Raw genomic sequence first — 12126 nt, forward strand, 5'->3', positions numbered from 1 at the left:
AGGAGAAATATGTTCTTTTTAGGGAAGAGGGCAGCAAGGCTTGGGGAAAGAATTAAAACTTTACATATCTAAAAATTTAAAGACTCCTTGAAGGCCTAGCTGCTGCTGAGGGGAATTGAGGGGAAGGGGGAGGAGGGTCCAAAATCAGCTGAGAAGGAGAGAGGATAGAAATCCATTCTTCTTGGAAAGAATAATAATAATAATAATAATAATAATAATAATAATAATAATAATAATAATAATAATCTTTATCTTTCTAAGCCTGCATGGGGCTGCACAAGGGCCTTGCCCTAATTCTTTGAGCACAATCCTGGCCTCTTCCCACAACTGTCAGGTTGGATCAATTTAAGGCCCTAAGGGAACACGGAGCTCTTCCAGTGTAACCCCCCTCACACTGTACCAAGAAGGTAACAGAGGCCCATAATTGTCCCCTTGTCCGGGGTGTAAGTACCATAAGGAAGGGGAAGGAGAAGGGAGCCGATTACCAATGGCAGATTCATAACTGACCTCTGTTGTGAAATCCAGGGTCTTCAGTCTCAGTCAGAAAGTACTTGAGAGCAGAGGAAAAAAAAAAAAAGGGATTCATCAGAGACTGCATCTAAAATGAGTTTAGACTCCTTATTCCAGCACATCATATTTACTGAACATCAGGCAGAAGAGAGTCGTCGTTTGAGGCATGAAGGTCAAGTACATTTCTGTCATTTTGCATAGGACTTTATATATTTTCTTTTATGTCTCCCCATAACGTTTGACTTAAACCAGAATTAAATTTTGGAGGGCCTGGTCAGGCTGATTCAGGAAGCTCATTTACTCTAAAATTATTGAGGCGGAGGGATAATATGCAAAGGTTTCTCACCTCGTGCTACAGAAACATATGTTTTATAAAGAATTGTTGTGTTTAAAAATTTCCTCTGTATTCTAGTACGAGTGGAAATAAGCAAGTGTCGGGAAAAAATTCATAAAGTAACAGAAGAATTGAAAGAAGAGAAAATGAAATCAGAAACTAAGGTAGTCTTCTAATTCTCAATTTTGAAAATCTGATTTATAGTGACTGTGTCTTATATATATAAATATTAGCCTAAAATTATTCAGATAGGAAGAATAATTTAGTGTCATTTTGCTTTGGTGATCAATTTCCAGAAAAATCTTGGGTCCTGATTTCAGAGGATTAGTAAGATTAAGAGAAATCAGTTTACACAAAGAGAGATGAAATGCATAAAGGTATTAAGATTTGCAAAGCACTCAGTAACTCATTCCATATTTAAGACAGCTTTGTAAAGTAGATACTATGGATATTATTATCCTTTAAGTGAAGTCCATAGAGATTAAATGATTTATTATGGTATAGTAGCTAGTAAATAAAAGTGGTATGGCTTGAACCCAGCTCCCTTTTGACTAAATTAAGCACATGTTATACTACATATTACTAACTTCTAACAAAATTAAGTTCATATAAATAGAATTCATAGAATTTCTAGAGCCAGAGGAGACTTTCAAAATTATATAAAACAACCTATCTTTTTTACAGATAAGGAAACTGAGTTACAGAAAGGAGATGTGATTTACAAGGAAATAAATATAAATGCCATTTTTTTTGTGATGATGTTTAAAATCTGAAGTTGTGAATTATTACAATAATCAATAATAAATCTGTATCAATAAGAGTAAGAAGTAGAAGGGAGAGACAATAAATACTGGTTGAGGAAAATTTTAAAAAACACAAAAATAATTAATACCACATAATTATGACATAAAAAGACATCAATAATTTTTTTTACGTGGCATAATGTACACATCTTTATTTATAAGAATTTAAGAGGAGTTGATTGTTTAAAAAAACTATTCAATATTTTAAACATACATACTTGTCTTAAAACTAATTTACATCATGTTTCCATCTGAAAATAATTCTTAGCCTTAAGAGATTCTAGCACTGGTAGAGTAAAACTTAAAAGTGCCACAGAGAACATTTCTTTTATTTTGTAAAACTCTTAATTGAATGTGAGGAGAGAGATTTTTATAGATCTGAGTGATTAGGAATGTCTTCGTGGAAAAAGGATAATTTGATTTAGGCCTTAATGAGTTGAGAAAGATATTCCTAAGCTGGGGAATGCTAACTAATGGGGAGTTATTCACATTTTTAAAGCAAGAAGAGTTGGCATGAGATGAATGTTTTGGAAAGATTATTCTGATAATGGCATGTTAGATTGGAAAGGAAAAGTAGGTTGGGTTTAGGAAGGTCAGTTAGATCAGGGCTTCTTAAACTTTTTTCACTCATGACCCCTTTGTACCATAGAACTTTTCCACAATTCTATCCTGATTTTGGGCCAAGATGTTTCTGGCAGTGTGCAAAGTGCAATGTATGCATATTGTGTGTTCAGAATCAAAGCTGCAGTGAAGTATCATGATGCAACATGGGCAAGTGCTGCCAGAAATACCTAGGATTCATTATGTGTTTGATTTTGAATTAATTTTTGGACTTTGCATCCAGAAACCTTTTACTGTTTTACTTAAGGAGAATATATGTAAAAATGACAAAATTAAAACTAATCACATACTACAATATGGAGTGACTTACTGAGGGGAAGAACTTTTGATTTAGCTAGAATTCGTTGAACGGAGACATAATCCTTTTTTAAAAAAATATAAACAACCTGGAGGTGTTAATAATCTCAGGGATGAGCTTCCATCAGATTGAGAGGAAAGAAGCTTTTGTACAACTTTGATCCTAAGCCAAGGATAATTGCTCCATCTAAAAGAGAATATGGTAACACTCTAGTTGAAGGCAGCATGGTAGCATCCAGCCAAACTATAAATTGAAGATGGAAAAATACTACAGCTGAACAATCGCAGGAGACGAACGACTGATACATCTACTAGAGATGCTGTGTCTTGAGAAGTGGTAATGGCCTCCCAAGGGTGCTCAGGTGGGGGCTGCTGAAGACCTGTTCTCTGTCCTCAGGGCCACCAACACTCCAAAGTGGGGCTCAGGAGGAGGGAAAACATTCTGTGTTTTGGGGGGAGGGGGCTCTCTATACTGTTATATTTATATAGCTCTTAATTCCTTTGGGCTGAACCAGCAATTTCATTGATATGGGGAACTGTCAATGAGGAAAATTCCAATGCAGAACAGTATCTATGTGGCTCATTAACCTGTTAAGCTCCACCTTCTATCAGGTAGCCACTACCTAGTGTTGCCTGGTCCAGTCCCGAAGCAATGGTTCCTGGTAAAGAGCCAACATGGCAACCCAAATGGTTTGCTCCACTTAGTCTAGCAGCATATTGACCAGTGTGGCTGAGTCACTGTACCCTAATTGCTGAGCTGTTAGTCCAGTGTAAATAATGACGTTAGTTCTTTAAAAAATGGAATAATTCATAATGAATAAATATCCTGAGGGTTCTTCAGAACAGAAATTCTTGGACATCGAGGCCCTATCATTCTAGAGTTATAAGCTATCTTGGCCATAGGTGTAACCTATATATGATCCTCACTCCCTGCGTATTTTAAGCCTGTGTCCACTCTTCCATTCTCTCATCCTGCACTGGGAGAGTATTTGTGGGGCAGTATATCCTTAGTTTTTGACAGAAAATGCTTTGGAACTACTTTTCTTATTATGCAATGCTTTAAGTAAAGAAATGTGTCAAGGGAAGCACACTGTAGGGGCTTCTGAGCTAGTGTTTTGGAAATAGCCATATACAGGGTTAACTTAGAACTCTGGGAATAATAATAACACTGGTCCACCCATGGCAAAGTGAGGTGAGCAAATGAGCCCTCGGTGGAGTGTTACTTATTACAAATATACATTATAGGTAGATATTATTATATATAATAAAATATAACATATAAGTAGCATGTATCATATATGCATATATATTATATGTATTGTGTTTAGGAATATATGTAGTCTCCTCCAACAAATTGTAAGTTCCTTGAGGGCATAAACTGTTAACTTTTGAATTTGTAATCTTAGAGTCTAGCACCATATTTGGCACATAATAAGCATTTAATAAATGATTAGTAATTAATTGAATTCTGCCATTTTTAAAATTACTACTTTATACATTGGGATGATTGGCTTAAAAACACGTGTAAATGGTAATTCTTACATATATATGCACACAAAATAATTCTGTCTAAAATATTAAATTATAGAGATCAGAGTATTTCTATAATAGCATTGAGAAATACTGAAATTTCTAATATAAATTATAAATGTGAATTACTTCTTAATCAACACAGATTAATTGCGTGTAATGTTTATTACATAAACACAATTGCATCCTGCTTACAAAATTAATTTACAAGTCTCAAAGTCATATTTAGATATTGATAATATGCTATTGAAATAACCTAGTATAACTGACATAATCCAGTATATATTTTGGAAAAATTTATATGAACATACATCCCCCAAAATCTGACACTAATTTAGTTTAACAAACATGTTTAAGAGCTTAAAATGAAAAGAATTCTAGTTTGCACTCAGAGAACCTGTGTTTGAATGCTAGTTCTGCTCATTACTACCAGTATGACTTAGACTTTCTAAGACTTAGTTTCCTTATCTATAAAATTGAACCAAATTGGACCAGATGATCTCTAAGACTTCTAGCCCTAAATCTATTTTTTCTATGATGTTATTATATTCTTAGGGATACATAAAATTCAGATAGTATAGTAATTTCTGTCTTCTAAGAATAAAAACATGTGGCACAGGGAAGAAAGAAGGAAATATGCATTTATTATGTACTGTGTACCAGGTACTATTCTAATACTTTACAAGAATTATCTCATTTTTATCCTCATTGTTACTCTGGAAGATAGGTGCTATTATTGTTGTATCTATTTTCCAGTTGAAGAAACTGAGTCACAGAGGCTAAATGATTTGTTTGGGTCAGTTTTAATTCAGATCTTCCTGAATTCAGGTCCAGTGCTCTATTTATTTATGAACTAGCTGCCTGTAGAGAATTCTAATATATAATAAGTGCAATTAGAAAGATGTGAAATAAAATATTGTGTTAGGTCTAAGGAGGAAATGTTTAAGGGAAGGTTTTTTGAAGGTGTTAGCATTTAGATGTGCTTTAAAGAATAAGCAAAAACCCAATGGAAAAGTGATGGTGGTGGTAGAGGACATTCCAGAGAGAAGAAAAAGTATGAGATAAAATACAGCTACAGAGGGAATGGGAGAATGCACAGCCTATTTGAGGAACAAAGATGTCCACGTTAGCCTGCATTTGTAGTAACAAGAGTTAAGCTAAGGAAAGTACAACACAAACTGCTTTGTGGGGGTCTTAAATGGCAGGCAAAAGGATGGATTAGCTCCTGGAAGAGTTTTGTCTTCATTTTTGCCAAGCCCATTCATAAGTATTTATATAGGTATATCTACATATCTATCTATCTATCTATCATCCATCCATCCATCCATCCATCTATTTATCTGTCTTGTACATACACAAACACATATATATTCATATGTATATATATACATATATATATAAACATACACATATATATGTATATAAATGTATATATTCCTTTAGTAGAACAAATCTGATTATAAATGACTAATACTAAGGACTGAAAAAGTAATCATAAATTGATTTTTCTTTCTTTTATCCTCAGAGTTAATTATATGCCTGCCAATATCAATGAAAATATATTTACTTGACTGCTTGATTTGGTATTTATTGACCAATCTATCAGAAAGAAACAACCTAAGAAAAAAACTAAAATATAATTTGAATAGGGTAGTACATGAGTTATAAAAATAATTGTACTAGTGATACAGTCTGAAATTATTTTGGACATAATTTTTAGAGATTGCTTATGGTCAGAAATGCATTTTAGAAATACAGGATTCATTTTTTTTTTCCTGTCCTGTAAAACCCAGGTAGCATGTAATTAGAACTTGAATGATAGCATTTGCCTTTCAGGGCTCAATGACTACTTTAAAATATGTGGTTGCAAAAGCCACAGATTATATAGTAGGGGTACTTTGTGAATTGAAAAGATACAGTATGGCTGGTTAGGTTTAGTAATGTGAAAACAGAAACACAAGAACACAACTTGTTTGCCCCAGAATTTACCAAAATATGGTCCTAAAGATCCTAAAAGTAGAGAAAGGATTTTGTAGAATTTATAAGGTAGAACACCAAAATTGAGAAATCACAGATTAAATTTACTCAATATCTTTTGAGTTTCTGAAACATATACTTATGTTAACCTGATAGAACTTTGATCTCTATAAACCATTGAAAATAACTTTTCCTTCTCAAGAGGGAATAAGTGAAGGGAAGTCTAAGGCAGTTTATGAATTTAAAAATTATATTTACAATGAAAGAATAATTTATATGGAATATTTTTACTTTCCCCCTAATCTTTTGGGATCCACATAGTTCTTTTTTGAATGGAAAAAAAAGTTAGTACCACACCCAATCATGTCCTTAGAAAGCAATAAACTCCCAAATTCTTATGGAGACATGTTGAAATGCAGTTTTAAAATTGTTTATTTTTAAAACTTGTTATGAAAGAATAATATAGTCAATGCCTAAGAATCTGAATATCAAAATCACTAGTTATTTATTTATTAAAAGATATTAGCTACTTAAAACAAAAATTGAATTTAATTCTTCAACCCTAAGAAAACTAACTTAAATTTGCAATACATGTTCACAACTTGCCAAATTTAAGATATTAAATTAGGAATTCTATTTCATCCATTCAGTAAATATTTTGAGTAATAATAATAATGATTATTTTGTTGACATACTTTTGGAATAAGCAAATATTATATTGTCTCATCGAGCAATAGAAAAAGTTGACAACAGGACCATTCCCTTGTATTCATTATCTCTGGATGGCATTTAATCCTTTCATGGACAATATCCACATAAATTTAGCCAGCAAAATATCAATGAAGAAGTATTAAAGAAATCATTGATTCACATGAATTTGTTTATGGAAATGGAAGTTTATGTTGGTAGTTCAGGACTGGGTCACTGCTACTAGAAATTGTCGATCCTTAAGGATCACAGATTTTGTGATCATATTATGAAATGGGGAAAATCTATATAATGGATTATTTCAGGCTGTAAAAATTTAGCATCTACAGATAACTAGATAATCCTAAAAGTTAGAATTTGTGCAAGAGAAGCTTTCTTTGATAGATCAACAGGCAATAGATTCCCACATTACAAATATCAGAAGAATCATTAAAATATTGTGGCTTACTCAACTGGTTGGTACTGGAACCAGACCTCTTCATAGACTAAATGGTTATCAACAATTGTTCAGTTATAACATTAATCCATAAAGAGTTACATATGAAAAACTCATTATCTCCAAATTCTATAGAAAGAAAAGCTTTCACAATATAGAGAGCTAGTGGAGTCAAATTATATAGGAAGATGAGGTATATATTCCTACATATAGATGTATGAGGTATATATTCCTACTGTTCTGTTGGCTATTGAACTGAAAGCACTTTCAAGGTATCTATAGAGAATGAGATTATATCCAAATACTTTGGTTAGAAAAAGCAGGTATTTTACCCACTTCTTTGATAGTCCCTAAAATACTACTGATAATAAGACTAAGTATTAAAACCTTATCTCAGGACTCTAGGTGGCACAATAAATAAAATACTATTTGGAGTCAGGAAGAATGCAATTCGATTCTTGTCCTGAATACTGACTATCTGTGTGACTTTGGGCAAGATACTTAACCTCCTTATATTTGATATCCTCCAAGATCCCTTAAGTTCTAAATCTGATGAGAACAAGATGATAATAGTAACAAAAGAAGGCTTAAAATCTTGCAAAACACTTTCCATATCTAATTTGTGCATTATCCCTGATTATTATCCTTGTCACCCTTTTTTCCCCTTATCCCTGCCTCTAGATTTCCCTAGCTTCAAGTATAAGCTAAAGTCCTGTCTTCTGCGAGAAGCCTTTTTAGTCCTCTTAATGCCTTCCCTCTGAGAATACCTTTAGGAAATGTGTGTATCTGTCTATATCTATCTTGATATAAATAGGCAAAGATAGGTAAGAGTGACATAGATATGTGGATACAAACACCTATACACACCTATACACACATATATTCATATATGTATATCTCAGTTGTGCATAATTGGTTTACATGTTTTCTTCCCCATTAGGCAGTAAGTTCCTTGAGAGCAGGGACTGGTTTTTTTTTGTTTGTTTGTTTGTTTGTTTTGTTTGTTTTGTTTTGTTTTTTATAATTCTCTATGTCCCCAACATTTAATAAATGCTTGCTGAAGTTGCAGTTAGTGGATGGAGTGTCAACCTTGCAGTAAAAAGAACCTAAATTTAAATCTGGTCTCATACACTTACTAACAATGTGAGCCTGGACAAGACACTTAATTCTGATTACCTCCCCAAAAAAGTGCTTGTTGACCATTGATTGACTCATTCTATATAAAGTGCTTGAGGAAGAATAAATGAAGTAGAAAATAGCCTCTTCCCACAAACCATGTAAAGCCTGTTTGAAGAAAAGGAACATATGCATGAAAATGCTAGAAGTCTGTTAGAAAACAATAAGAATATACACATATATATAAGATATATTAATATTTGATGATGGACATTTTAATTAATGAGGATCTTGGTTTATCGAGGCAGATCATAACCCCTTTATGGTTTGGTAGATTGTGTTCAAGAGTTGCTATAGCCAAATAATTAATTGCCCTGAGGCCAGACTGGTAATCAATCTCTCCCAACTCGGTCAAGCTGTTTCTCATATAGAGACATAAAGTGTATTGGCAGGTTATATTAGAAGCCTTTCCAGTTGTCAGAGCTAATCTTCTGCTGTCTTTGCCTTTGAAAACTCTTGAATATCCCTGTTGTTGTTTGTCCTTCATTTTCTAAGAGGGCCAGGGATTCAGGGAAGGGATGCCATGATATGCAAGTGGGTTGGATTTAAGGGGGGAGGGGGTACAAAGTCACCTGCCTCAGTTTCCCCTCTAGAGCCATCTGGTTCCAATGGCCAGATAAAGAACAGAATGACTGGAGATGGCCCTGGATGCACTGGGAGACCTTGGCCTTTTTCAGTTAAGGCCTGCAATAGGTCTCAATTTGACTGAGGCTGCACCTAGTCTGGGTGCAGTTGGGATTAAAGCTAGGTAGCAATTGAGGCAAAAAAAAATCTCCTCTTTCAACTAGTCCTATCCCCCAAAATCTAAATAGATAAATAAAATTAATCTGGGAGGGGAAGACTCTCAGGGTTTTTTCTGTCCAAAGCAGAGTTGATTGCTATTCAAACTGAGTCAATCAGGACCCAAACAATGACCAAATGGGGTTTGACCTAGGACCTATGAGTGGTGAAGAAAGTCTAAGAACAACACTCTACTTTCATAAATTCTATTCTATTCTATATTCCTACAGTCTCACCGTGGAGCCTGACTTAGCAGCGGGGGCTGGCCTTCTCACCCTGAGACATTCATCTGCCATGCCAGCTCCCTGTTTCCATTGAAAAACTCCATCTGCCCACCACTTTTTCCCTATTTCCTGCCCCCTCCCCACCTTCAACTCCCTTTGGTGTTTCCTTACTCCATCAGGGCAGGGAATTCCTGGCACAAATCTAATGCATGTCTGCTGTTTGCCTTGCCTTTCATTAGCTCCCTAAGAGAGAGAATAACGGAGGTTCAGTGCAGGGTAGTTGGGTGGGGGAAATTTGATGAATGGAAATGTTTTTTGCATGAGGTTTTCCAGATTCATCTAGGTGTAGCAGATCAGAGGAGAGAATGGGTTATTTATTGTTTTATTTATTTATTAGTTAGTTATTATGTATTAAAATTATTAAACAAGGTTATTTATTAGACAAATAAAGGAATCTGACAATTGATTGGATGTGGATGGTGAGAGACTGAGCGAGTCATGGATGGTACCCAGGTTGTGAGCCAGGATGACCTGAATACAATAGAGAAATGGGGAGAGAAGAGAGTTTGGGGAAAAGAGAATGAGTTCAGTTTTGGACATGATGAGTTTAAAATATCTGAAGGATATCCTGTCCTCAATCCTAAGGGAAAGATGTCATCCTAGAAGCTGGAGAGAGGTACAGATTAAGTAGATCTGAGATTCTGCCTAGAGATGACAATCACCAAGTAAAATAGTAGAGAGGGAAAAGAAAAGAGGGCCCAGATGGAGCATTGGGGGATGCTGCAGGAATTAGCAGGCTTCTGTGGATGAAGACAGCAAAAGAGAGAAAGTGGTTAAATATGTATGAGGAGAAGGAGGGAGAACAGTGTCACAAGAACCTAGGAAGAAAGAGTGTCAAGGAGGATGAGGGCTGAAAAAAGACATTAGATCTGGCAATTAAGAGGATCATGAGTAACTTTGGAGAGAGCAACATTGCCTGAAAACATGAGGTCCACTCTTTCACAGACAAGATGGGAGGACAAAGGAGAAGCAGTCAACCAGAGGAAGCAAGCAGTGCTACAAAGCACCCCAAAGAAAAATATCTTTCTTACACTTTCCAACAAGAAGAGAGATAGTCAACTTCAACGAACATTTGTTAATTTTATGACCAAAATATAAAAATATCTGCCTGAATCAAGCAAAGTTTACATTAATTGACACTTCTGGTCCATCTAATGTTTAAGCAATTTACTATACGCAAGGCCCTGTGATAGGCAATGAAGACACAAAAGTTAAAAAAAGAAATTGATTTTCTCTTCTCAGTGAGCTTATGTTCTCCTAAGGAAAGATAAGATGGACACATAGATAAATATAATGTGAGGAAGATATAATGGTTGATGGATTGATTGATCAATAGGGCAAAAGGGACATGTGATAAAGTTCTTAGAGCACTTTATCACATGTCCCTTTTGCCCTATTGATCAACGTAAGGATGGAGAGAACACATATGACATGATGGCTGAAGAGGTTCAGGTACTACATGGAAAAAGTAGTCTCTAAATTGAACCTTGAAGGAAAAGGAGAAGCATTTTGAATTGCTAGTGACCTACATCAAAAACGCTTTGTATTATTCTTTATATTTTATCTGGATTCATATTGTTATATCCCAGTAGACTATAATCTCCTTGAGGCTAGGGAATGCTTTATTTCATTTTTACTTTCTGTGTCTAGCATATGGATTCTCAATACATAATGGACTAGATTGAAAGGTCCTTCCTTATTAAAAAGATGCCTAACTATTTAGTACAAAAAAGTTAAGCTTAATTTTCTTCCTTCCTCCAATGAGTATTCATTTGAATAGAACCATCTATTTATAACTTGCCACATGTGACAGATTAAGCTGAGAATGCCATTCATCCACCAACAAATATTTTAAGCAATAATAACAACCTTACAGAAATACTTGTGGAACAGTCAGACATAACTTCACTGAACAATAATAAAGGCAGTTCTCCATATGAGATTTGTAACAATCCCCTAGTGATTTTTAAAGGAGCATGTTCTTTCTTTGCAACCAGATATTAAACTCCTTGTGTGAAGGGTTTATTTCCCACTTCACTTGTATCCTCCCAAAGTACTTTATACAGCACCAAGCACAAATGAGATAATATATGTAAAGTGCTTTGCAAGTTTCATAGCTCTTTATAAATATAAATTATTATTATTATCTTGTTCTTGTCATCTTCTTTGCAAAATTTCATATAAAAACAGCCCTGGTTGTTTTTTTATTACTATCCTGCTATTATTTATTTTTTAAATGATTCTGTGATCTATTTAATAGGAAGATAGAATTACTTTTTTGTAATTGAATAAAAATATGGTATGTAAGTAAGCTCAACTTCTATAGATTTACTGAAAACATCCTTAATATAACTTTAGTAGTAGACTGGACAACAGATGTTTTTGATTTTTTGTTTTGTTTTTCTATTCCATGAAGATTGGAGATTATAAATATTTGTTATGAATATATTCAAAATGCTGTTCTTAAATTTATATGGATCAATGGTATGTCTATGTGACTGTCGATAATAGTTTGGTCTGTGATGATTTAATGGCTGAGCTCTTCAGGATATTTTAAAGTCAGTATTTGTATAATGGGGATTTATCATCTGTCAGTTTATGAAAGATAGAGTTTTTGATTTATAGTTCTAGCTGCCAAATCATGTCTTGCTAGTTATTCAGAAGGTGCTG

General features: G+C 34.3%; 1 protein-coding gene across 1 annotated transcript in view; it reads left to right on the plus strand.

Moving 5' to 3' along the window:
* Positions 1 to 219: 219 nt before the first annotated feature.
* Positions 220 to 12126, plus strand: part of CCDC172 (coiled-coil domain containing 172) — a 52378-nt gene continuing 40471 nt past the window's right edge. The window contains exons 1-3 of the mRNA XM_051973966.1: positions 220 to 407; positions 526 to 682; positions 923 to 1008. Coding sequence (XP_051829926.1) covers positions 604 to 682; positions 923 to 1008 — 165 coding nt within the window. The 5' untranslated portion in view covers positions 220 to 407; positions 526 to 603. The remainder of the gene's footprint in view (positions 408 to 525; positions 683 to 922; positions 1009 to 12126) is intronic.

Source organism: Antechinus flavipes, chromosome 2, assembly GCF_016432865.1.
Source record: "Antechinus flavipes isolate AdamAnt ecotype Samford, QLD, Australia chromosome 2, AdamAnt_v2, whole genome shotgun sequence".
Taxonomy (NCBI): Eukaryota; Metazoa; Chordata; class Mammalia; order Dasyuromorphia; family Dasyuridae; genus Antechinus; species Antechinus flavipes.